The sequence below is a fragment of the Pongo abelii genome, chromosome 3 (assembly GCF_028885655.2).
Source record: "Pongo abelii isolate AG06213 chromosome 3, NHGRI_mPonAbe1-v2.0_pri, whole genome shotgun sequence".
Taxonomy (NCBI): Eukaryota; Metazoa; Chordata; class Mammalia; order Primates; family Hominidae; genus Pongo; species Pongo abelii.
In genome coordinates, this window is record NC_071988.2 from 94,238,099 (window position 1) to 94,263,040 (window position 24,942).

General features: G+C 38.6%; 2 protein-coding genes across 12 annotated transcripts in view; one reads left to right on the forward strand and one right to left on the reverse strand.

The window, feature by feature from the left end:
- Positions 1 to 24,942, reverse strand: part of ANKRD17 (ankyrin repeat domain 17) — a 182,866-nt gene that overhangs the window by 1,666 nt on the left and 156,258 nt on the right. For 10 of the 11 annotated variants that reach the window (XM_054554050.2, XM_054554049.2, XM_054554044.2 and 7 more), the window contains 8 exons: positions 22,063 to 22,510; positions 21,110 to 21,265; positions 17,721 to 17,870; positions 14,317 to 15,950; positions 8,745 to 8,942; positions 2,103 to 2,351; positions 814 to 992; positions 399 to 563 (listed from right to left, as the gene is read on the reverse strand). In XM_054554050.2, coding sequence (XP_054410025.1) covers positions 399 to 563; positions 814 to 992; positions 2,103 to 2,351; positions 8,745 to 8,942; positions 14,317 to 15,950; positions 17,721 to 17,870; positions 21,110 to 21,265; positions 22,063 to 22,510 — 3,179 coding nt within the window. The remainder of the gene's footprint in view (positions 1 to 398; positions 564 to 813; positions 993 to 2,102; positions 2,352 to 8,744; positions 8,943 to 14,316; positions 15,951 to 17,720; positions 17,871 to 21,109; positions 21,266 to 22,062; positions 22,511 to 24,942) is intronic. The other variant, XM_054554045.2, reaches the window with a different exon arrangement.
- On the forward strand, positions 22,855 to 23,178 carry LOC100435005 (high mobility group protein HMG-I/HMG-Y-like). Its single transcript, XM_002814852.4, has one exon. It carries the CDS (start codon positions 22,855 to 22,857, stop codon positions 23,176 to 23,178), a length of 324 nt encoding a protein of 107 aa, XP_002814898.2.

Genomic DNA, 24,942 nt, shown 5'->3' on the forward strand with positions numbered 1-24,942 from the left:
AATAAAAGATATTAAACATACACTAAGCTAAAATATACAACCATTTATGTGAATTCTCAGTTATTTATAGTACCTTTCATAAATAACCTCTAGATGGTCTTTTCACACCACTAGTAAACTTTAATGTATAAAATCATATGACAGTCACTTTGCAACTTAAAATCTTTCATTTATTATCTGCTACCCAGTAGAATATACAATACCTTTCACAATTTTAGCCCCAAACCTGCCTTTGGTACCACTGCCCACAGCCCTCTGCTATACTGCAGCTATATTGAATTTCCTCAACTGCCCATATTCACCAAACTCTCTTGCTATCATGAGTTACCTGAATCCTATTTGTCTTTGCATTTCTTAAACACAAAATAAATGTTTATTCACTGAATGATCAGCCTTACCGTTTGAGGGCCATTATTTTCCGTGGAGCTGGAAACCATCTTTATCAGTGAGTTCCAAGAAGGGTCTGCAGCATGAGGGCCATTAAATATGGGTCCTCCAGCACCATCAGGGATAGGTGCTACTGGAGGAATCATTGCATTCCCATACACAGAAAAAGGCATACCCTTAAAAAAGGAAAACACACACATTAACATCCAAGTCATTGTTCATTTTTCCCAATATAATCAATAGCCTTAAAATTGATATTTGAAAGTTCACCTCATCTTGGGAAAGTGTAACTTATCTAAGAAATCTAAAAATTATTACCCATTATATAACTTATTTTAACATTAGATTATACGTATGCCCACTATATTCAAAACATTTTCTCAGAAAATCCTCCCTTAAATAACTAGGACAAAATCAGGACTTTACCCCAACTTTAGGAAAGTCCATGTAGCCTGCAGGAACGTGCTGATGGAATGTACCAGAAGGAGTTACAATTCCTGTACTATCTCGCTCCATTGCTTGATGTTGTGAAAATACTCCTGGGTCAGACATCGGTCTGTGGATCATAGGATTTCCCATCCCAGGGTTACACCAGTCTACTTTGTCTGAGGGCAAACAAAGAGGCAAAACAAAAATAGGTAATATTTAAAATCAAAATCAAATATTTTGTTTTTCTAATATTTTCCACATTGAACCATAAATTATTTCAATATAATGACCTACTTTTATATATTTACAGCAATATTTCCATGGTTTGTAGGTAGTGACATAATAGCTTAATGAAATAATCTAAAAACTTGGTGTTATAAAACAAAAGAAAAAAATCTAAGTACAACCTAAAGGGACTGAAAGGAAATATTAATATGTCCTTAATATGATGAAAGGAAGAAAAGAACATGCTTGCATTAGATATTTTCAGAAAGCAGTAATAAATACACGTAATGAGAAAGGTCACATGGGGACAGAGCTCTTAAAGAAGTGATTAAATATTCACAATAACAAAAAAAAATAGGAATACAGATCTTTTAGAAATGACTACGAGGCCGGGCGTGGTGGCTCATGACTGTAATGCCAGCACTTTGGGAGGCTGAGGAGGGTGAGTCACTTGAAGTCAGGAGTTTGATACCAGCCTGATCAACATGGTGAAACCCTGTCTCTACTAAAAATACAGGCGGGGCGCAGTGGCTCACACCTGTAATCCCAGCACTTTGGGAGACCGAGGCGGGCGGATCACAAGGTCAGGAGATCGTGACCATCCTGGCTAACACGGTGAAACTCTGTCTCTACTAAAAATACAAAAATTAGCCGGGCATGGTGGCGGGCGCCTGTAGTCCCAGCTACTCGGGAGGGTGAGGCAGGAGAATGGCATGAACCCGGGAGGCGGAGCTTGCAGTGAGCAGAGATCGTGCCGCTGCAGTCCAGCCTGGGCTACAGAGCGAGACTCTGTCTCAAAAAAAAAAAATTAGCCGGGCATGGTGGCGCATGCCTGTAATCCCAGCTACTTGGGAGGCTGAGGCAGGAGAATCGCTTGAACCGGGGAGGTGGAGGTTGCAGTGAGCCAAGATCACCCCATTGTACTCCAGCCTGAGCAACAAGTGAAACTCCATCTCAAAAAAAGAAAAAAAAAAAGGAAATGACTATGAAAGTTAAATACTGTTTATATTATAGTTAAATGCATTAAGTTAATTTCTAGAGAGCAGGACAGAATATCCTACCTTGATTGCCACCAATCCCTTCAAAGGACCAGATGCCACTATGCCCTACTGATGTAGACAAATTGCTCCCAATAACAGATGGAGCTGACGTTCCAGTTTGCCTGATACGTGCAGAACGTTCAGTCCCAATAGGGACTGGAACTTTCCTGTCCTGAGACACACTGCTGGGCTTTTCTGACCCTAACGGTACTGATGATGGGGCAGGAGATGGTGCACGAACTCCCGAGGATACTGACTGTGCAGAAGAATCTAGAGAAGAGATATTTTGAAATAAAATACAGGTCATCTATAGAACATGTAATTTTATAAAACCAATCTTAAAATCAGGAGATGTTTTAAATATATATTCTCAGAAAAACAAAATGTAAAAATAATACTTAAAAATTATGCATATTAAAATTTGGCTAAAGTTCCATGACTTCAAGGTAGAATATGATGTCAATGCTGCAAAATGTTCAACTACAAAGGTAATAAACCATTAAACTAAATAATATTCAAATGAATTAACCCTTGACATGAAGTAAAATGTAGCAGTAGAGCAATAAGACATTTAAATTAAAAAACAAACCAACAACAACAGAATGGAGATGGGTAAGAATCACTGCCTGTAGGGGCAATCTCCAAACTGTATTCCTTGGGAACACTTGCTCTTTGTGTTATGATGAAAAAGAGATTCAGCTATCTAATAAATTTGGAAAACCTAGCTTAAGAAAAAGAAATACATTTCTTTGTTATTTATGCATTTTTTATTTATTTTATTTATTTATTTTTAGAGACAGAGTCTTGCTCCATTGTCCAGGCTAGAGTGCAGAGGCACGATCATAACTCACTGCAGCCTCAAACTCTTTGGCTCAAGCGATCCTCCCACCCCAACCTCCTGAACAGCTGGGACTACTGGCATGAGCCACCATGTCCAGTTTAAAAAAAAAAAGTTTCTTCAAATTAGAACTGAACTTTATAGAACATTATATATGCTGATAAAATACCAATAAGAAGATCATTGCCTAAGTCTGTTTTATTTTATCTTGTGAGTACTTCACAGAACACGCTTTTGGTAATGAGAATCTTTTTTACTTATGCAAACAAGGTGGATTTCTTAATTTGAGACTATTCATTAGTGATTCAATCTCTATACATTATTGAGAAAAAACAAAAATAACAATAATTATATTTTATGTGAAAAGCTTAAATATTGGCTGGGCGCAGTGGCACACACCTGTAATCACAGCACTTTGGGAGGCCAAGGCGGGCGGATCATGGGATCAGGAGTTCGAGGGGCCAATATGGTGATACCTCGTCTCTACTAAAAATACAAAAATTAGCCGGGCGTGGTGGCACGTGCCTGTAGTCCCAGCTACTCAAGAGGCTGGGGCAAAAGAATCACTTGAACCCGGGAGGCGTAGGATGCAGTGAGCCGAGATCGTGTCACTGCACTCCAGCCTGGGTGACAGAGCAAGACGACTCTGTCCCCCCTCCCCCAAAAAAAAGCTTAAATATTAAAGCACATTTAAATTAAAATGGTATAAATAATAAAGGAGTCTGAAGCTTAAAAATCAAAACTGTTACCTGCAGATTCAACAGAACTGCAGTTGAATTCCAAATAAGCCTATTATATAAAAGAGAAAGACGTATAGCATTCCTGTTGACAATAAAAGCACTCCAGAAAAAAAACTATAACCTAAAATTCAAAAATGAATGAAAAGAAAACGATATGAAGGAACAGCATAATTCAGAATTAGTAAAACAGAAACAATATGACAAAACTCAGGAAAGTGTTAGAAGTAAAAGAATATTTCAGCTAAAGACCAAATAAAACCAAATTATGCAATTATACATGCAGTATAAAACAGACAAAAACTACAAGGAATACACAGACATGTAAATGTAAACACAAAGATAAATAACAAAAGCTTGTTTTTTAAAAACCTACATATTGAAAAGCCACACTTAAACCTCTAGGAAAAATCAACCCAGAACAACTAACATCAAGACATAGTCAGGCCAGGTAGGCAGGAAGGATAAACAAATGAATCCTGCTTTCCCCTAGGTTCATCCCTGGGAGCCTACCTTAACCTCTGTGTTCACTCTGGTTTCCCTTTTATTTCCTGTATCCTTTTAGAACCAAAGTAGAGCAAAATAACAACAACCTTCCACATTGTTTTGTTTTTTACGAGACGGTCTCACTATGATGCCCACACTGAAGTACAGTGGCTATTCACAGGCACAATCACAGTGCACTGCAGCCTCAAACTCCTGGCCTCAAGCCATCCTCCCACCTCAGCCTCCTACACATTCTATTTTAATAAACAGAATTACTAGGCTTGCCTGCTGAGCTGCACCATTTAAGAAGTTTACTCTCTGCACAGATTCTGCCACCCCTCTAGTCATAGTTTTTATCAGATGACCCTGTTTTCTGCTCCCTCTCTGCACAACTATTGGATTAAGGATAGGCACCCATCTAAGAATGATCCATTTTAGGCTAGTCAGTAATCTGACTGAAATGGCCTGACTTGAACATATGAGCTGAGCCAATCACATTCCTCATCAAAGAATGGGGAATTAAAGGGTTAACTGGTTTAATTAATTATGAAGTTGAACCACTGATGTGCATATACAAGATAAGATTATGAAGAAGTTTAGGTGTAAAGAGAGCAGAATGCAAGAAACTGACAAGAAACAGACCATGAGTGAGAGACCACAAATCCTCTAAGACAGAGAGAGAGAGAGAATAGCTATCCCTAAGTCCTGGACGGTTTGGAAAATGGTTCTGCATAGCCTTATATAAACATCATTTTCCTTGAGAGTCCCTGGATGGGCCTATATTCCTTTTCATGAAAAGAACCTAACTAAAATAATTTTCACATCTCTAATTATTATAATTACTTCAATTAGAAAAAAAGCAAAATTTAATTCAGAGCCATGTTATTTAAAAACATCAGCTTATATATTAGAGAAACAGGTTTCAGAGGATGGGGCAGATCTAGGTTTTGTGGGGCCTTAAGCTTACAAAATTTTGGGAACCTTTTTTAGAAGAATGAAAAATTACAAATAAAAAATCATGTACAGCACTTGGAAGTAGCCCATAAAATGAAGTGGCCTAAGGATTTAAGTTTCACTGATACCACGGTAACTTCACCACAGTTTAGAAATGCTAACAGAGTCCTGAGTTAAAATTGAAAGAGCAATGTGATTTACAAAATCAAAAAGTGGGGCCACTGGGTGTAGTGGCTCACACCTGCAATCCCAACACTTTGGGAGGCCCAGGTGGGCAGATCACTTGAGGCCAGAGTTTGAGATCAGGCTGGGCAACGTGGTAAAACCCCATCTCTACGAAAAAAAATTTAACAAATTAGCCAAGCATGGTGGTGCACACCTGTAGTCCCAGCTACTCGAGAAGTTGAGGCAGGAAGATTGCTTGAGCCCAGAAGGTGGAGGTTACAGTGAGCCAAGATTGTACCACTGCATTCCAGCCTGGGCAACAGAGAGATACATTATCTTAAAAAAAAAAAAAAAAAAAAAAAAAGGTGGGCCAAGCGTGGTGGCTTACATCTGTAATCTCAGCATCTGCATTTTGGGAGGCCAAAGTGGGAGGATCTCTGGAGATCAGGAGTTCAAGACCAGTCTGGGCAACATGGTAAGACCTCATCTTACAAAAAATAAATACATAAAAATAAAACAAAAACATTAGCTGGGTGCTATGGTAAGTGCCTGTAGTCCCAGCTACTTGGGAGGCTGAGGCGAGTGGACTGCTTGAGCCTAGGAGTTTGATTGAGGCTGCAGTAAGCTATGGTCACACACTGCTGCATTCCAGCCTGGGTGACAGAGACAGAACTCGTAAGAAGAAAAGGAGAGGAGAGAGGAGAGAACAAAAAGTGCTTCTACAGTAAAATTACATGAAAAGAAAAGAAAGAAGAACAAAAAGTGCTCCTACAGTAAAATTACATGAAAAGAAAAGAAAGGAGAAGAACAAAAAGTGCTCCTACAGTAAAATTACACTGCACATTTCTCACAGTTTAGTTCAGCGTTTATTAAACATACCCTGAATTTAATCAGGAAGAAATAGTAGGAAATAAAAATAAAAGGCATTCTAGCAAACAACTGGCCTGTAGTCTTCATAAAACGAATCTTTCTTTGAAAGTTAAAGAAAGGCTCAGAGAACAGTTCTAGATTATTTGAGACTAAAGAGATATGGGAATTAAGTGTAACTTGCAGTCCTAATTAGAATCTTGGATGAGAGAAAATAATAAAGTTATTGAGATAATTGATGAAATGCAAATATGCACCATATATTAGATAATAATATAAGATGTAAAGTTTGCTGAATTTAAACACTGCATCATAGTTGTTGAAGGGAACATTCTTATATTTAGGAAACTAAGTTATTTAGGGGCAAAAGGGCTTGACGTCTACAACTAACTCTAAAATAGTTCAGGAATAAAATAATTTTACACACACACAGAGGAATATATGATGAGGAAAGGAAGTAATGCAGTTTAATTGGTGAATCTGGGAAAAATATACAAGGGATCCTTGTGGTATTCTTGAAAGTTTAAAATTATTAATTACAAAATCTGAGAGACATAATCAAATGCCATATGTGAGCCTTGAGTGGTGGTTCCTTGTTCAAGAAAGAAATATCTATAAAAAATGTTTTGGAATAATTGAAGACATCTGAATATGGACTGATTAATTCTTACTGAATTCATGTTAACCTATTAGGTATTTGATAATGGTATCATGGTTGCATAAGAAAATATCCTTATTCTTAAGTGATGCATGTTTTTAGGTCTGAAGTGTCATATCTGCACCTTATTTACAAATGGTTCAGCAAAACAGTAGAGAAAATAAATATAACAAAATAATTGGGAAATTTAGGTGAAGGAAATATGGATATTCCTTGAACTATTCTTTTAACTTTTCTATGGGTCTGAAATTTTTTGTAACAAAATAATTACTGGAATGTGGCAACAATAAAAGCAACTGTAATGCCCTCAATGATACTCTGTATCTACAATATAGCACTATATTCAAAACTATGTATTAGAAAACCTAACCTAGGTGGTGTGGTGGTACACGCCTGTAATTCCAGCACTTTGGGAGCTCTGCAAGGATAATTAATATTCTATATGACTGCCACTATTTGACAAACACAAGAAAAACTATGAATATATAAATTCACTGCAGGCTACAATTTACCTCATGCTTTAACTTGCAATGTACTTTGACATGTATCTCTAAAATAATTACAACTTTTTACTCTTTAATTAAGTTAATTAGGTTAACTGTTATTTATTCCAGTATTGCTACTTAGAAGAAATTTGATAGTCTAAAAAAAAAAACAAAAACAAAAAACCGAAGTCTTACTATAACTTCCTTAAGGGATAAGCAATTTCACATCTTTACCTGGAAAACAAGCATATCCAACCTTACTACAGAATTCTCTTAATTTGAGTAGAATTCTCTATTGCTGACTGATCTTCATTAGTTTGAAAATCTAGGCATGGTGGCTCACACCTGTAATCCCAGCAATTTGGGAGGCCGAGGTGGGTGGATCATGAGATCAGGAGTTCAAGACCAGCCTGGCCAACATAGTGAAACTCCGTCTCTACTAAAAATACAAAAATTAGCCAGGTGTGGTAGCACACGCCTGTAGTCCCATTTATTGAGGAGGCTGAGGCGGGAGAATCGCTTGAGCCATTGCACTCCAGCCTGGGTGACAGAGTGAGACTCCATTGCAAATAAAAAAAAAGAAAGAAAGAAAATCTAATCACTGCTTCAAAAGTCTGCCTGTAGTTAAAAAACACATGTGATAATGTGAAATCTGTTGTGTTGTTAATGCAGATGAGATTTTTTTTTTTTTTTTTGAGATGGAGTCTTGCTCTGTTGCCCAGGCTGGAGTGCAGTGGTGTGATCTTGGCTCACTGCAACCTCCGCCTCCTGGGTTCAAGCAATTCTCCTGCCTCAGCCTCCCAAGTAGCTGGGATCACAGGTGCACACCACAACGCCTGTCTAATTTTTGTATTTTTAGTAGAGGAAGGGTTTTGCCATGTTGGCCAAGCTGGTCTCGAACTCCTGAACTCAGGTGATCCACCTGCCTTGGCCTACCAAAGTGCTAGGATTACAGGCGTACGCCAATGTGCCCAGCCTAGATGAGATTTAAAGGTGGACTAAAAGGATGTAATTTTCACTCAAGGGTAGAAATCTTTCTCCTTGGTACCTGTATTCTCAAAACTAAACGTAAACATAAATTAATAACAGGTACAAGGATTAATTTTTTCCCCCAAAAAATGATCCCTCAGGACAGACATGGTGGCTCACACCTGTAATCCCAGCTCTTTGGAAGGCAGGAGGACTGCTTCAGCCTAGGAGTTTGACGAAACCAGCCAGGGCAACATAGTGAGAGCCTGTCTCTAATAAAAATAAAAAATAAAAATCCCTCTTAGAAAAACTTCAATATTTTAGGTTTGATAGAACCTAGGTTGATTCTAATCATTTAAATACCTAGAATTTTTTTTGAAATTCCAGACTTCTAAGAGTACAAATTACATTTTTATGGTATTAAAATTATGATGAGGTTTGAAACCTGCTGTTTTTAAGAAAACATATGCAGATTCTTATGGAATTACGGTGTATAAAACTCACCATTTGATGCTGATGAACACGGAGTCAACAAACTAAGCGGGGAAAAATGTTGTCTGTTAAAGTTAGCAGCTGCGGGTGCTCCTCCAAGGGGTGCCCCAGGTCCGTACATCTGACCTCCTGAAATGTTTGAAGCAAAGTTTCCCAAATGTGTTGAAGAAGGTGTTACAGAACCATATGGCGAGTCCATATTGACAATACCTATAATGTAGAAGGTCATCATAATTTATAATAGTTACCCCTGCAAGAAATAGACACACCTTAAAATTCTAAAAGGCCCTAAATATATTCAAAACTATTTTAGATAATTAAAAAAATCCCAGCTGGGCGTGGTGGCCCACACCTGTAATCCCAGCACTTTGGGAGGCCAAGGTGGGAGGGAGGACTGCTTAAGGCCAGGCATTCAAGACTGGTCTGGGCAACACACCGAGACCCCACCTCAAAAAAAAAAAAAGTTCCTGGCCGGGTGTGGTGGTTCATGCCTGTAATCCCAGGCATGAATCTCACTTTGGGGGGCCAAAGTGAGAGGACTGCTTGAGCCCAGAGTTCAAGACCAGGATGGGCAACATCGTGAGACTGCCTCTACAAAAAATTAAAAAAAAAAAAAAAAAAAATTAGCCAAGTTTGGTGGTGCGTGTTTGTAGTTCCAGTTACTTGGGAGGCTGAGGTGGGAGGATTGCTTGAGCCCAGGAGGTTAAGGCTGCAATGAGCTGTGATGGCGCCACTGCATGCCAGCCTGAGTGACAGAGTGAGACCCTGTCTCATACACACAAAAAACTAAACTATGTAGATAATTATCAAAGAAACAATTATCACATTATACTCTTAAATTCAAATTATAATTTACTGGGAACAAATTTAATTCTTGATTTTAGTACTTTCAGCACTAGTGGGCATTAATGTTTTAGTTAAAAAGGATCATTAGTTTTCCTTTACATGGGCTTTTTGTCAAAGTGGACTTTTGTTGCCTTTATTGATCACAAAATTAATGCAAACTTATTTAAAAAATCCAAAGCCAAAAACCATATATAAAACAGAAAGTGAAACTTCCAGATGTTCCTATTTCAAAAACGAATGTATGTGTATTTGTGAGAGAGAAAAAGAAAAGGAAGAATAAGTGTTTACCTTTAGGGATCTTTAGATAACATTTTTTTTTTTAAATGTTTATTTTTAGGGCTAAAGATAAAACATTTACTCTTTCTATTCTTTTTCTCTCTTACAGGTACACATTTGTTTTCGAAATATGTTCATTAAAAAAGTATTACAAATGTTTACACACTAAACTATTTACACAAGTAACCTACCTGATTTTAGTCTAACGGGTTAAAACTACAGAAAAAAAAGAAAGAAAATAATTGTCAACGATTTTTTTTTTAATTTAGGGGACAGCTTTCTCTGTTGCTCAGGGTGGAACGCAGTGGCGTGATCATAGCTCACGGTAGCCACAAACTCTTGGGCTCAAGCAACCCTCTTGCCTCAGCCTCCTGAGTATCTGGGGCTACAGGTGTGCACCATTACACCTAGCTATATTTTTGTTTTACCTTTTATTAGCTTTTACAGAATACATGTCAATATTGGATTTTATGCTTGAACCTGGGAGGCGGAGGTTGCAGTGAGCCTAGATTGTGCCACTGCACTCCAGCCTGGGCGTCAGAGCAAGACTCTATCTCAAAAAAAAAAAAAAAAAAGTTTATATATATATATGTGTGTGTATATATACGCGTATATATATACGTATATATGTATATATACGCGATACGCGTATATATATGTGTGTGGGTGTATATATATGTGTATATATATATGTGTGTGTATATATATATATATGTGTGTATATATATATGTAGGATTTTAAATAGGTTTAAGGACCAAAGAGTTGTATAAAACTACAGGGCAAAAAAGGGCCGTAGATACAATTCTACAATGAAGAGATCTGATAATTACATATTAACCACATGGCCATGCTTTCCACAGCCAATACTGGAACAATTTATCATTTTTTCTTTTTTTTTTTTGGAGACAGGAGATTGCTCTGTTGCCCATAGCTCACCCCAGCCTCCATCTACTGGGCTCAAGTGATCCTCCTGCCTCAGCCTCCCAAGTAGGTAGGATTACAGGTACATGCCACCACACCCAGCTTTTTTGTTTATTTTTGTAGAGGCAAGGTCTCACAATGTTGCCCAGGCAGGTCTTAAACTTCTGGCCTCAAATGAGCCTCTTGTCTCAGTCTCCCAAAGTGTTGGGATTACAAGTGTAAGCCACCACATCCAGCCAATCTGTCATTGATAAAATGCAGTATGAGGTTCAAAACATCACCTATATGATGCTCCTTCCTGAAATATTTGATCTGAATCTAATCATGGATTGATATAATCACTGAATTAAACTTGCCCACAGAGTCAATGTCAAGAATTACAGAGGAAGGCAGTAGAATACTTTAGACGGAGGGAGACCAAAGACACATAACAACCAAAAGTAATGTGTGAATCTTGATTGAGTCTTGAATCAAATGGCAAGGAAAAGAGACACACATAGGCAGAAAGAATATATTTGGGAAAATGGCATTTTATGTTGGGTGTTATTATCAAATTCATTCTCATTTTATTGGATGCAGTAATAGTGGCATAGCTGTGAAGGCAAACATTGTGAAGATACATATCAAAGTATTTAGGGGTAAAGTATCATGTTTGAAAGTTATCTTCTCATGATTTGACAAAAGATGGGGAAGAAAAGTAGAGATAGGATAGAAAGGGGGAAAAGGAGGAAAGAAGGATGAAGGAGGAGAGAGACAGGTAAGACAAGACAAGAGAAGGGAAAGAAAAGGAAGCAGCAAAAGAGAGGAAAAAAGAGGAGGGAAGAAGGAAAAGGGGAGAGAGGAAGGGAGGGGAATGAGGGAGAGAGTTTGAAAAGATGTTAACAAGCAGAGAATATATTAATAAATGTGGAAATACCAAGTATTTACTATGCTGCTTATTCTGTCCTTACATCTTTATGTGACTTAAAAAACTTTTCAAAATACAAACTATAAAAACAGATCTGAGTCTAAAATACAAATGATCAAATTATTTACATAAGAAAAGTTAAACAAAGGAAGAAAAATATGGAACACAAAATGTATTAGGAAGAAGTAGAGAGAAGTGAAAATTAGGATCTGAAAGAGGTTTAGGAGAAAATAAAAGGACATACTTCCTATGTAGTAAAAGGAGTATCTTTAACTCAAAATGACCTGAATTAGGTAATTGACTTGTAAGTCAAACTTCAATGCTAATTTTGGCTCTAATCAACTATACACTCCCTAAAAACCTCACCTTTCTTACAGAGAAGGTCTTTCTTCTATACCTTTTCAAAAAATAGGAATTTATTTTTTTGTTCTCTAAATCTTAATTTTAGCCTTTCTGAACCCCACACCTAGATTATCACATTTTTGGAAAGGTAAAGTATTAAATTCCAACTACTATAAAAATCAAACTTAAAGCATTTCCTATGCACTGGCACATAATGATCTAAAATCTAATTATATTGATTCTATTGTTTTAATGTAAAATAAATTATTTTTCATAGTACACATAAATATTTCAGTTGACTTCTAGCAAAGAAATATTTACTGACCACCTTCATTAAATTTTATTTACATGTTACAGAAATAGGTAAAAATAACATTGAGTTCCCATTAAACTTGGAAATTTTTGTCCCAGAATGTCATATTTCCAATAACACAGATAACGAGTTGGCAACCAAGAGCCAAATACCAAATATTTTAGGCTTTGCAGGTCACATGGTCTCTGTCCCAGCTACTCAATTCTGTCGTTGTAGCATAAAAGTAGCCTTATATAATATGCAAATGAATGGGCATTGCTGTGTTTCAGTAAAGCTTTCTCTACAAACACTGAAATTAAAATTTCATATTTTGTGTTGCATGTTTACTCTTTTTAAATTTTTTTTTTTTTTTTTTTTTTTTTTGAGACAGGGTCTCCACCCAGGCTGGAGTGCAGAGGTGCGATCTCAGCTCACTGTTAACGTCTGCCTCTAGGGCTCAAGTCATCCTTCCACCTCAGCCCCCCAAGTAGCTGGAACTACAGGTATGCACCACCATGCCCAGCTAATTTTTATATTTTTGTAGAGATGGGGTCTTCCCTTTTGTAGAGATGGGGTCTCCCAGGCTAGTCTGGAACTCCTGGGCTTAAGCAATCGACCCACCTCAGCCTCCCAAAGTGCTGGGATTACAGGCACAAGCCACCGTGCCAAACCTATTCTTAAAAAAAAAAAAAAAAAAATTAAAAACATTTAAGAAATGTAAAAACAGGCAGCAGGCCAAATTTGGCCCATAGACCATAGTGTGTCCATCTCTTATGTGGACTATCTTTAATTACTTGAAATGCTTATATTAAAATCCAATAGCTTTAAATGGAAACTGGCATCCTGGATTAGATCCTACAATAGAAAAAGGATATTACTTGTGAAATCTGCCTAAAATCTGTAGTCTAGTTAGTACTATACCAATATTAATTTTTTTGGTTTCGAAATGTATCATGGTTATGTAAGATGGTCACATGAAGGGAAGCTGAGGAATTATAGAACTCTTCTATAAATCTAAAAATATTTTAAAGTAAAACGTTTTTTTAAAAAAGCAATAGCTTACAATCAGGAGATCTTTATATCTTCTACATATATCAGTGTTGTACCAATAGAATTTTGGATAACAGAAATGTTCTAGATCTTTGCTGTCCAATAGGGTAGCTACCGGCCACAAGTGTTTTTTAAGTGCTTAAATATGGGTAGCTAGCCTAAGAAGCTAATTTTTTTATTTTTAAATTTTTCATTAATTTAAATTTTAAAAGTACACATGCTTATTGGCTACAGTATCAGACTGTGTAGCTCTATTTTTAAAATTATTTTAGAAATAAAAAAGATAATGGGAAATAAAACCCAATTTTTAAAATCTGTTATTTTGTATTTGTAATAAATGTAAACTTTTGGTGACAGTACCTTATTAAATTAAAACATAAGAGACTTCTGAGAGAGAAAAACACGCCTAGGCCAGGCGCTGTGGCTCACGCCTGTAATCCTAGCACTTTGGGAGGCCGAGGTGGGTGAATCACCTGAGGTTGAGAGTTTGAGACCAGCTTGGCCAACATGGTGAAACCCCGTCTCTACTAAAAATACAAAAATTAGCCAGGCGTGGTGGTGCACGTCTGTAATCCCAGCTACTCGGGAGGCTGAGGCAGGAGAATCACTTGAACCTGGGAGGCAGAGTTTGCAGTGAGCTGAGATCACGCCACTGCACTCCAGCCTGGGTGACAGAGCGAGACTCTGTCTCAAAAAACAAACACACAAAAAACCCCCGCCTGATCAGAAAGCTTATTTATGGAAAATTAGATAAAAATCTACTGTAGCTTTTAAAAATATTTTTAAAAATACCATACTAAACACAAACAACAGCATCTGAGTTAACTAAATCCAACAATCTTTGTCTATATCGTCCAGTCAGAGAGTAAAAATATTAGAAAATGACCAAGAATTTTCACATCACTTGTGCAAATGAACAGCTGCAGAATGTCAGAAAATATAAACTTACCTGAGGGACTTGGAGCAGGTCTCTGTAATGGTGGTCTAAAACCTGGAGCTTTGGAAGTATCAGACTGATGTAAAGGATCTGAATTTGGCAAATATGAGGATTTTCCTGATAGCATAGATTCTGGTGTTGACTGAGATGAAACAACAGATCCTCCCCAGAAGGCATGAGCAGAAGTAGGGTTGTTTTCAAACAATGTGCTAAAGGGCCCAAATGGTAAGGGGGCACTGAAATTGGGAGCAATAGGCTTATTTGCTGGATGTACTGAATTCTGACAAGCACTTTGTGTACTTAAGGTCGAAGGTAGCTGGACAGAAGAGGGAACACTGTGAGGTCTTTTAATGTGATTGACACTGAGGACTGCAACAGATGAATTTTGCACTGAAGCTGAATTCTTGTGAGGGGCAGTTGTGCCATGAGGGGGTGGTCTAATAGCAGGGGTTTCCATTTTAGGAGTAGGCTGGGGGCATCCCATTGGTGTCTGAGGCATAGGGTAAGTCACTGGGGCAGTAGAAGGCACCGCCACTGGAGCAGAACTTGTTGCTAAAGGAGGAACAGTCATTCTAACTTCCGGGGGAGGAACCTGAGACTGCTGAAGAGGTGGTCTTGGTTCCTGAGAAACAGATCCCGGAGGTTGTTGCTGATTAGAATGAGCTGATGAACTCCCAGAAGAACTGCTGCTGTTTGGAGGTCTAGTGTTTGTTGTTTCCACTACTGGTGGACTACCTGCTTCCTGTTCGGAGGAAGATGCCACTTTATTTGGAGATGCTGATCCACAATCCAAAGGGCTGTTTCTAGAAACCCCTCCTGGCTGGGCTGGTGGTGATGGGGAAGATGGGGATGATACTGGATAGTGTTCTTTGGCAGTAGGCATAGGATATGTGGCATTTGTGGGTGCAGTGTTGTTGTTGCTTGCCGTGGTTGTGACTGTTGTTGTGGTGGCATTGGATGTCTTCACAACTGTGACAAAAAGCTGCCTTCGGACAGAAGGTGAACTTGGACTGCCATTTGTAGATGTACCAGGCACCGTTGAAGCTGATGAACTGGTTGTAGTTGTTGGGCTTGAAGTTAAAGAACCTGCTGAATTCACCTGAGAACCACTGCTATTCTGATTGCTATGGCGAGGCACCATGTGAGGCTTAGGCGAGTTAGTAGCTCTGGCAGGGCTCAAAGGCCTGACAGGAAAAGGACCCCAAGTGGATTGAGCTGGTGGAAAAGTACCTCCAAAGTGGGTCATGGGCAACCTTGGTGGACGGATCTGCTGGAAAGTCTGAGCAGCAAGCAAAGCATGTGCAAACTGTGGAGGAGGATATGCTAATGGAAGAGAAACTGGAAAACCAGGCCTCACATTATTCACTGGGTTCTTAATGGTTTTGTGAGTGGATGCAGAAGAAATTGCAGGCACAGTGAGTGCTGTGGCAGTTTGAGATGTTGATGACAGAGCTACAGTTGTCATTTTAATTCCCATTAAGGAAGTGTTAGCAGCAGTGGTGGTAGGTGCTGATGACCCTATTTTGGAATTTGCTGAGGAGCTTTTCAAACGATTCTTTGGAATAAGTTCATCAATTTCTTTGTCTGGATCCTTGATCAAAGCATTAATCAATTGAGTTGCTTGTCTTGTTGATTCAGTGCCACCCCTATAAATTGAGAAAAAAAAATTAGGTAGAATTTTCCCTACTTTTGAGTATGTAAAGCGTTTTTAATATGTATGTATGTACACAAACACACACAGTTTTGTGTGTATATACATACACACATACAAACAAAGGACAGATAACAAAAGCTGGGCAGCAGTTTTCTTACCATTCTTGAGGTATTCTACAAACAAAGCAATAAACTGTCCTGAATTACTACTTTTATTTTTCAGAGGAATAGTAAATGACTTATTTTTCAAAAATACATTTCACTATTTCCTCAGACTAAGAAACCATTTTCCTACTGTAAAATACACTACAGTTAGAAAAACCACTGCACATAAAAGCCTATGTAATCTACAATGTTACTGAAACATTTAATACTAAAAATATTGAAACAGTTCATCAACACTAAAAATAATACAAGTAAACAAGGAAAATAATACAACCGAGTAAGAAAACAGTATTTTATTTTAAATCTTGGTATCTGGGATGACTCCATCTAGTAAAAATTCATTAGTAGTTTGTCTATTAGTAGGATAATTATTGTAACTCCTCTGGGAAGATGTCTTAAAATGATGCAGGAATCCTGATAGTGCCAACAATAGCCATATAAAACTTTAGTGCTGGATCTTCAGGAAAATATTTGATGTTTATGGAAACCCAAGGGAGCAATTAGCAATAAAGGGGTATCTGGTTCCCTCTTTTCTAGATAAGACAGGCTGTGACTACCCAACTACCCAGGGGAAAACCAGTCAGAAGGAGAGGACAATGAATAAAATAGAGATGGCTACTTGCTTTCTTATTTTTGAGGTATGATTAACTATTAGCCCTCCTATATAATGCGAAGGGGCATCTGCCTGACACAAACTTATATCTGCCATCTAAAAAATATAAAACTCTTTTTCAAAGGAACATGAATTTACTTTAAAGTAATTAAATATAGCTTCCTACATTCTTATGATTTCTTAGAACACCACTTTTATTTTAAGAATATTCAGGCATAGACATATTGGATGAGTTATTCAAGATAAGTTATATCTTCACTTCAGATTCAAATCTTAACTCAAATTCTTTTTTTTTTTTTTTTGCGGGAGTTTGGCTCTTGTTGCCCAGGCTGGAGTGCAATGGCTCGATCTCGGCTCACCGCAACCTCCGCCTCCCAGGTTCAAGCAATTCTCCTGCCTCAGCCTCCTGAGTAGCTGAGATTACAGGCATGCACTACTACACCCGGCTAATTTTGTATTTTTAGTAGAGATGGGGTTTCCCCATGTTGAGGCTGGTCTCGAACTCCTGACCTCAGGTGATCTGCCCGCCTCAGCCTCCCAAAGTGCTGGGATTACAGGCGTGAGCCACCGCGCCCGGCCCAATAACTCAAATTCTAAAGACACAATCTCAGAATAACAAATCTCAAAGGTTATTTGAGAAAGACAGAAACCCACTGCTTAAAATGTTAGAAATGCCCTCCCTAAAAGTCTCAGAACAAATTTTTAGGAATGTCATATAAACAGTTTATGTACAGAAATTATTTATTTAAACCTTTGCTACACATGCATACAAAATTCCTATAGAAGTCTCTAAAACACTTCACAAAAGTGTATTAATTAGGAAAAAAGAAAACTATAAAGTTTATCTTCTCAAACACTAATAAAATTCCCATTTTAAAAAGCATACTATGTAACACAAAGTTCTACTGAAAACTCATATGGCTATATTTCATTAAGTTATAGTGCAATAAAACAAAGGAAGAAAATGTAAGAGACAAAGTTTTGCCTTATAGTGATTATCCGGTCTCCAGTCTTGTCTTTCTGTTTATCGATATCTATGTGTGCACCAGTAAACTCCCGAATAGCATTGATATTACAGCCTCCTCTTCCAATCACTCTGGATATCACAGTTGATGGAACAGATACTTTCTTTGACCTGTTTAAAAGTTGTATATATAAATTAAGATTAATCATTAACAATAGTTATTGTAATTTTTAAAAGAAGAAAGAGTATTACTGAAATGTTTTTCTATAAATACAGAATATTGTTGAATAAGCCTCTTCTATTTACTCTTACTCTAGATGAACAGAGAAAAGGCAATCAGGAGCAACAGACAGATAAGCTTTATTATAGCTTCTCATCTCACTATCAAAGATTGTTTGTTTTGTTGATTATCATTCTTCACTTGTATCGGTAAAGCACATACTACGTAGACACGTGCTGTGCTAATGCAAATACTAATAGTAAATAAGACAGACATGGGTTTCTGCCCACATATATTGACTATGTACACGCTAATTATGAAAACACCACCAGGTCATGAGTGTTGCAATAGTATGTGTGTACACACACACACACATTATATATACATATATGTATAGACATATATATGTATAATAGACATATACATAATATATGTATAATTATACATATGTATAATGCATATGTCTATTATACATATGTATAATGCATATGTATACTATACATATGTATCATATGTATACTATACATATGTATCATATGTATACCATACATATGTATCATATGTATACTATACATATGTATCATATGTATACTATACATATGTATCATATGTATACTATACATGACATATGTATACTATACATATACTATACATGACACATATGTATACATACGTATACGATACATATGACACATATGTATCATATGTATACGATACATATGACACATATGTATCATATGTATACGATACATATGTATAATACATAATATATGTATAATATAGACATATATACGTATAATATATACATGTCTATGTGTATATATATATTATATGTGTGTGTATATATATGCTGGTTGGGCGTCTAATCTAGCCTCAAGAGTCAAGAAAGACTTCTTGTGGGCCCCTTTTGGTGCTTTACTCATATGCTTCTTTTTATTCTCTAATATATATAACTCAAAGAGTGACGTTAAAAATTCATGACCGGGCGTGGTGGCTCACGCCTGTAATCCCAGCACTTTGGGAGGCTGAGGCAGGCAGATCACTTCATGTCAGGAGTTCGAGACCAGCCTGGCCAACATAGTGAAATCCTGTCTCTACTGAAAAAAATACAAAAATTAGCCAGGCATGGTGGTGTGCACCTGTAATCCCAGCTACTCAGGAGGCTGAGGCAGGAGAATCACTTGAACCCGGGAGATGGAGGTTGCCATGGACTGAGATTGCACCACTGCACTCCAGCCTGGGTGACACAGCGAGACTCCTCAGGAAAAAAGAAAAAATATTCATTACTTCTCTGTATTCTTATAGCAGCATTAAAATGACCATCCACAAATATGAAAACTTTCTAAAAATCATTTATAATGTCCGGAAAAAGAAAATCCTACTAGAATTTAAAAAGCAAAATCTGAGGCCGGGCATGGTGGCTCATGCCTGTAATCCCAGCACTTTGGGAAGGTGGGTGGTTCACCTGAGGTCAGGAGTTCAAGATCAGCCTGGCCAGCATGATGAAATCTCATCTCTACTAAAAATACAAAAAATTACCCAGGCATGGTGGCATGCACCTGTAATCCCAGCTACTCGGGAGGCGGAGGCAGGAGAATCACTTCAACCTGGGAGGCAGAGGTTGCAGCAAGCCGAGATCACACCATTGCATTCTAGCCTGGGCAACAAGAGTAAAACTCCATCTCAAAAAAAAAAAAAAAAAAAAAAAAAAGGCAATATCCATCTAATACTTGCAAAATTACATTTTAATTTTAAACATTCAGATATAGATTATAGATTTCCTTTTTTTGACAGAGTCTCATTCTGTACCCAGGCTGGAATGCAGTGCTATGATCATAGCTCACTGCAGCCTCAAACTCCTGGGCACAAGCAATCCTCCCACCTTTCCCAAGTAGCTGAGATTACAAGCACGAACCACATGCCCAGCTAATTTTTTAATTTTGTTTTTAGCAGAGATGGGGTCTTGCTATGTTGCCCAGGCTGGTCTTGAACTCATGGTCTCAAGTGATCCTCTTGTCTTGGCCTCCCAAAACGCTGGGATTACAGGCATGAGCCACAGGTGTCAGGCCCGAATTCCTGAGAAGCTGATTAAAGAATATTTCTAAAAGAAATACAGTATAAAGTTCTCAGTAAAGAGAAGCAGTCAAGTATAGTTCAATAAACAAGCAAATTATTTATTGAGAATGGTTAAGTATTAAAAATTGTCATATTTTCTAAAAGGAAGGGCATGATCCCTGTTCTTCATATACACAACTAAGTTACCTGACAACTCTTTTTTCTCTAAAGGGCATGATAATCAGCCAGTGATCATCATTTCCAAATTGTGTAACACAGTATTAAATGCATATACAAAAATGAAATTATCTTATTATTGTACAGAGAATATTCTGATGATGTGATTTCAATTAATCCAATAAAGTGTGCATGTGAAGGAGTTAAAGAAAGAATGTGTGTATAGTGTGTGCAAATAGAGACAGAAATAAACATAGGTATGACGGGGACAAGATTTGGTCTAAAATACGGAGGAAATAAGCCAAAAACCTGTATACTGCACTTAGGGATTAACAGTAGTTACTAAGTTTGGTTCACTATAGCTTTTGTTTCAGATAACCAAAAGTTTAAATTTTTATGAAATTTCTGGAAAGTTCTTTAAGTTATCAAAGAGTGACAATGGATCACATTCTTTCTGGATTTCAGGTGTCTTACCTCCTTTTAGGTTTCTGGGATATTGTATTCCTACTCTTGGATACATATTATTTTTAAAATCCCACGTAAAACAAAATATTTTTATCCTGAAACCCTTAAAATAAAGTTATCTTATGATTTAAAGACAACAGTTACTATGATTAGATCAACAATTTAACATCAATACCTACTAATTCATCAAATGTTTACAAGTAGCTTTCATAATACTTCTTTGTATTATATAAGGCTTTGAGATAACAAAGTTGAAAAAGACACAATCTAAAATAGTTCTTAAAGCAAACTCCAATACTTTTGAGGGGCCAAATTAACATGTAATTTTTTTCATCTAAAATATGGCACAGGCTCTCTCTGTTGGTCAAATCTAGCCTTGAACCATCAGTTTGTTTGCAACCTTTAGAAGAGTAGGAGGAATTTAATTATAAGGTAAATAACCCTTGAGTGTGATATATAGCACATAAAAAGAATGACAAAAACAATTACTCACCTTCTTACAACTTCTTTCCATCCTTCTTCCCTCTTTTGCCCACGCTTAGGACTTGCTACTGTTAACTTCCCATTTGGAGAGGAAAGGGGAGATGGACCAGATTTTGTACAAGTAGACAGAGAATTACTGGTCCCTTCATTGATAGTTTCTGACAATCTTTAACAAAGAGAGGGAAAGTATATTAAATATGGAACAGATGTAGAATTTTTAAATGATAAAGGTAGTCTACTACACAATTTTTTAAAATTTATTTTTAAATAACAAATGACGACCTTATTTTTCACTTCTCCTCATATTTAGCATATAATATAGAGAGCCTTTTTTTTTTCTTTTTGAGACAGGTCTCGCTCTGTTACCCAGGCTGGAGCGCAACAGTGCAATCACAGCTCACTGCAGCCTTGAGCTCTCGGGTTCAGGTGATCCTTCTGCCTCAGCCTCCCGAGTAGCTGGGACCACAGGCGCATGCCATCACATCGGCTGATTAAAAAAAAAAAATTATTTGTAGAGACAGGGTCTCCCTATGTTGTCCAGGCTGGTGTTGAACTCCTGGGCCCAAACAATCCTCCCACTTTGGAATCCCAAAGAGCTATTATTATAAGCACGAGCCATTGTGCCCTGCCTAAAGAGCCAACTTTAAGAAGATACTATCTAGGGTACACATTTAGCAGAGTTGAATCACAGTAATAATCCCTTGGAAACCACAATCCATATTTTTCATGTGCTAAGTTTAACAACCAAAAAAAAGAAATTACATAGTAAAAATAATTTGATGTCTCATTAGTACAAAATCAAAACAAAAGCTTATTCTTCAATTCAATTGAAACTGTACCTTCTTTAGCACAAAGAAAAATCCTATTTTGCAAGTTGCGAATTTACTTTCTTTACCAACAAATTCAGTAATAAGGTATTTCATGATGACACTATAAACATTGAAAACAAAAACTGGAACTAACTTTATTGAAGCCTTGCCAGAAACAGATTTTCTCTCTTCCTTTGGAAATGTAACAAGAACTGATGGCTGCTTTTTGCTGCTCACAGTGGTAGTGACCACAGCTGGTGAATGATTGTCACTCTTACGACTGCTGTTGCTGTTACTACTTTCATCACTGCAGCTGGAAATCCTCATGTTATCACTGTCCCCACTCTCGCTGGTACTGCTGCTCTTGGACTCTCCATTCACCTTCTCTGGCTGACTGTATGAAATTGGTAGTGGATCATCAAATATAATTTGAACGTTTTCTGGAGTAATTTTATTTTTCCTGTTTTTCCTCTTTGAACTGGTTGTAGTTATGGTATTATTTCTTTTACCATGAGAACCTGCCAAAGTTGTCCAGGTTGCAGATATACCTATGGTAGTAGTGGTTGTGGCACTTGGAGGTTCTGTCAAGACTTCAGGCTCATCTGTAAAAGTAGCAATACTGAATTAGCAAGTTCTAAGTGTTCCCAGAATGTATTTAGCTATAAGCACTTGAAGAAAAGAAAAACCCAGGAGAGATACTCTACTACTATTAGCCATGTAAGTTATTCTCACATTCACTGGTAATGAGCTGGATAGATAGGACTGATATGCTCTGTGTACCCACGTTCTGTTCAAAGAATATTTGTACATAAATATTATACATTTGTATATAAATATTATAAAGGTAGTTATAAAAAATATTTTGGGGGGCATTTCTGGTGCTGCCGTGGCTCCAAGAAGGCCATTCCAGCCACCAATCTTCCCCCTGCTCCTTAGGGAAGGGAAGATGAGCGAGTTGAGCTTGAAGTCCAGCCAGCCCTCGGCCTCCAAGCAGGAAATGGACAGCACTGAGAAGCGGGGCCGGGGCAGGCCCCACAAGCAGCCTCCGGTGAGTCCCGGGACAGCAATGGTAGGGAGTCAGAAGGAGCCTAGTGAAGTGCCAACAACTAAGAGACCTTGGGGCCAACCAAAGGGAAGCAAAAACAAGGGAGCTGCCAAGACCCAGAAAACCACCACAACTCCAGGAAGGAAACCAAGGGGCAGACCCAGAAAACTGGAGAAGGAGGAAGAGGAGGGCATCTGGCAGGAGTCCGAGGAGGAGGATCAGTGACCGTGTCTGCTGCCTGTGCCTCACTGAAGGAGCAGCTTCCTTCTGGGACTGGACAGCTTTTGCTCCACTCCCACTGCCCCCGCCCCTTTCCCAGGCTCACCATCACCACTGCCTCCGGCCGCCACCCCCATCCTTCCACCTGCGCCCTCACCACCACACTACACAGCACACCAGCCACTGCAAGGCCCCCATGGGCTGAGTGGGAAGCAGTTTTCCCCTGGCCTCAGTTCCCAGCTCCCCGCGACCACCCACACATACACACGTACCCTCCTGGACAGTGCTAACATCCCACTTAGCCACACCCTGCACATGCTGCATCCCCAACTCCCTTAGTAGTAGCAACACTGCTCTCTGGTGTTGGGGGCACCCTCTCTGCTCCTCCACTGTTCCCTCTGGCTTCCCACAGTGTGGTCTGGGAGGGTTCCCCTGGCCTTAAAAGGGGCCCAAGCCCCATCTCATCCTGGCATGCCCTACTCCACTGCCCTGGCAGCAGGTGTGGCCAATGGAGGGGGTGCTGGCCCCAGGATTCCCCCAGCCAAACTGTGTTTGTCACTACGTGGGGTTCACACTTCTCATCCTTTCCCACCTACCCTAGTCCCTGCACTAGGTTGGACAGTCCCCTTTGGCTACAGGAAGGCAGGAGGGGTGTGAGCCTCTTACTCCCTCTTCACTGTGGCCCCAGCCCCTTTGCCCTCTGCCTGGGATCTGAGTACATATTGCGGTGATGGAGATGCAGTCACTTATTGTCCAGGTGAGGCCCACAAGTCCTGTGGCCACCACCTGAGATGGGCTGGGGCCGCTCCCCCATACTTACTTTGCTTCTGCCACTCGGCCATTTCCCCCTCCTCAGAAGGGGCACCAATAACAAGGAGCTCACCCTGCCTGCTCCCAACCCTCCTGCTCCTCCCTGCCCCCCAAGGTTCTGGTTCCATTTTTCCTCTGTTCACAAACTACCTCTGGACAGCGGTGGTGTTTTTTGTTCAGTGTTCCATTCTTCGACATCCGTCATTGCTGCCGCTACCAACACCAAATGTTCATCCTCATTGCCTCCTGTTCTGCCCACGATCCCCTCCTCTAAGATACTCTTTGTGGGGAAGAGGAGCTGGTGCATGGCAGGCTGGGTGACTGACTACTCTAGTCCCAACGAAGGTGGGGCCGTGCCCCTAGGATGCTGCAGCAGAGTGAGCAAGTGGGCCCGAATCAGCCATAAAAGGTGTAGGCACCACCCCCTCCCCCTGTTCTGTTGGGGAGGGGTAGCCATGATTTGTTCCAGCGTGGGGCTCTCCCTCTGGTTTCCTATTTGCAGTTACTTGAATAAAAAAAAACAATATATATATACCCTTTTCTTGGAGAAAAAATTTGGGGGACAGTTTGGAAAATATAAGTATATACTGTATATTATGTATTATTATATAATTATTAAATTTCTTAATGTCGTTGCAGTTATGTAAAATAATGTCCTCTTTCTGGGGAATACATAATCAAGTATCTAGGGGTGATTTCACGTGATATGTATAGCTTACATCAAACTTCTCAAAAAAAGAGAAGACACATCCCATGTGTGCCAAAATGTTTTTAAAATGTAGGTGACATAGAGGTATTCACCATATTAATCCTTAAAATGTTCTGTAGTTTGAAAATTTTCAAAATAAAATGCTGGAGAAGGGAAATTAAAAACAAAACAAAACACACATACACATACACACATTGCATGCACATATTTTTGGTGGTTTCATGGTAATGGTTCCTTCCCACAATACAGTC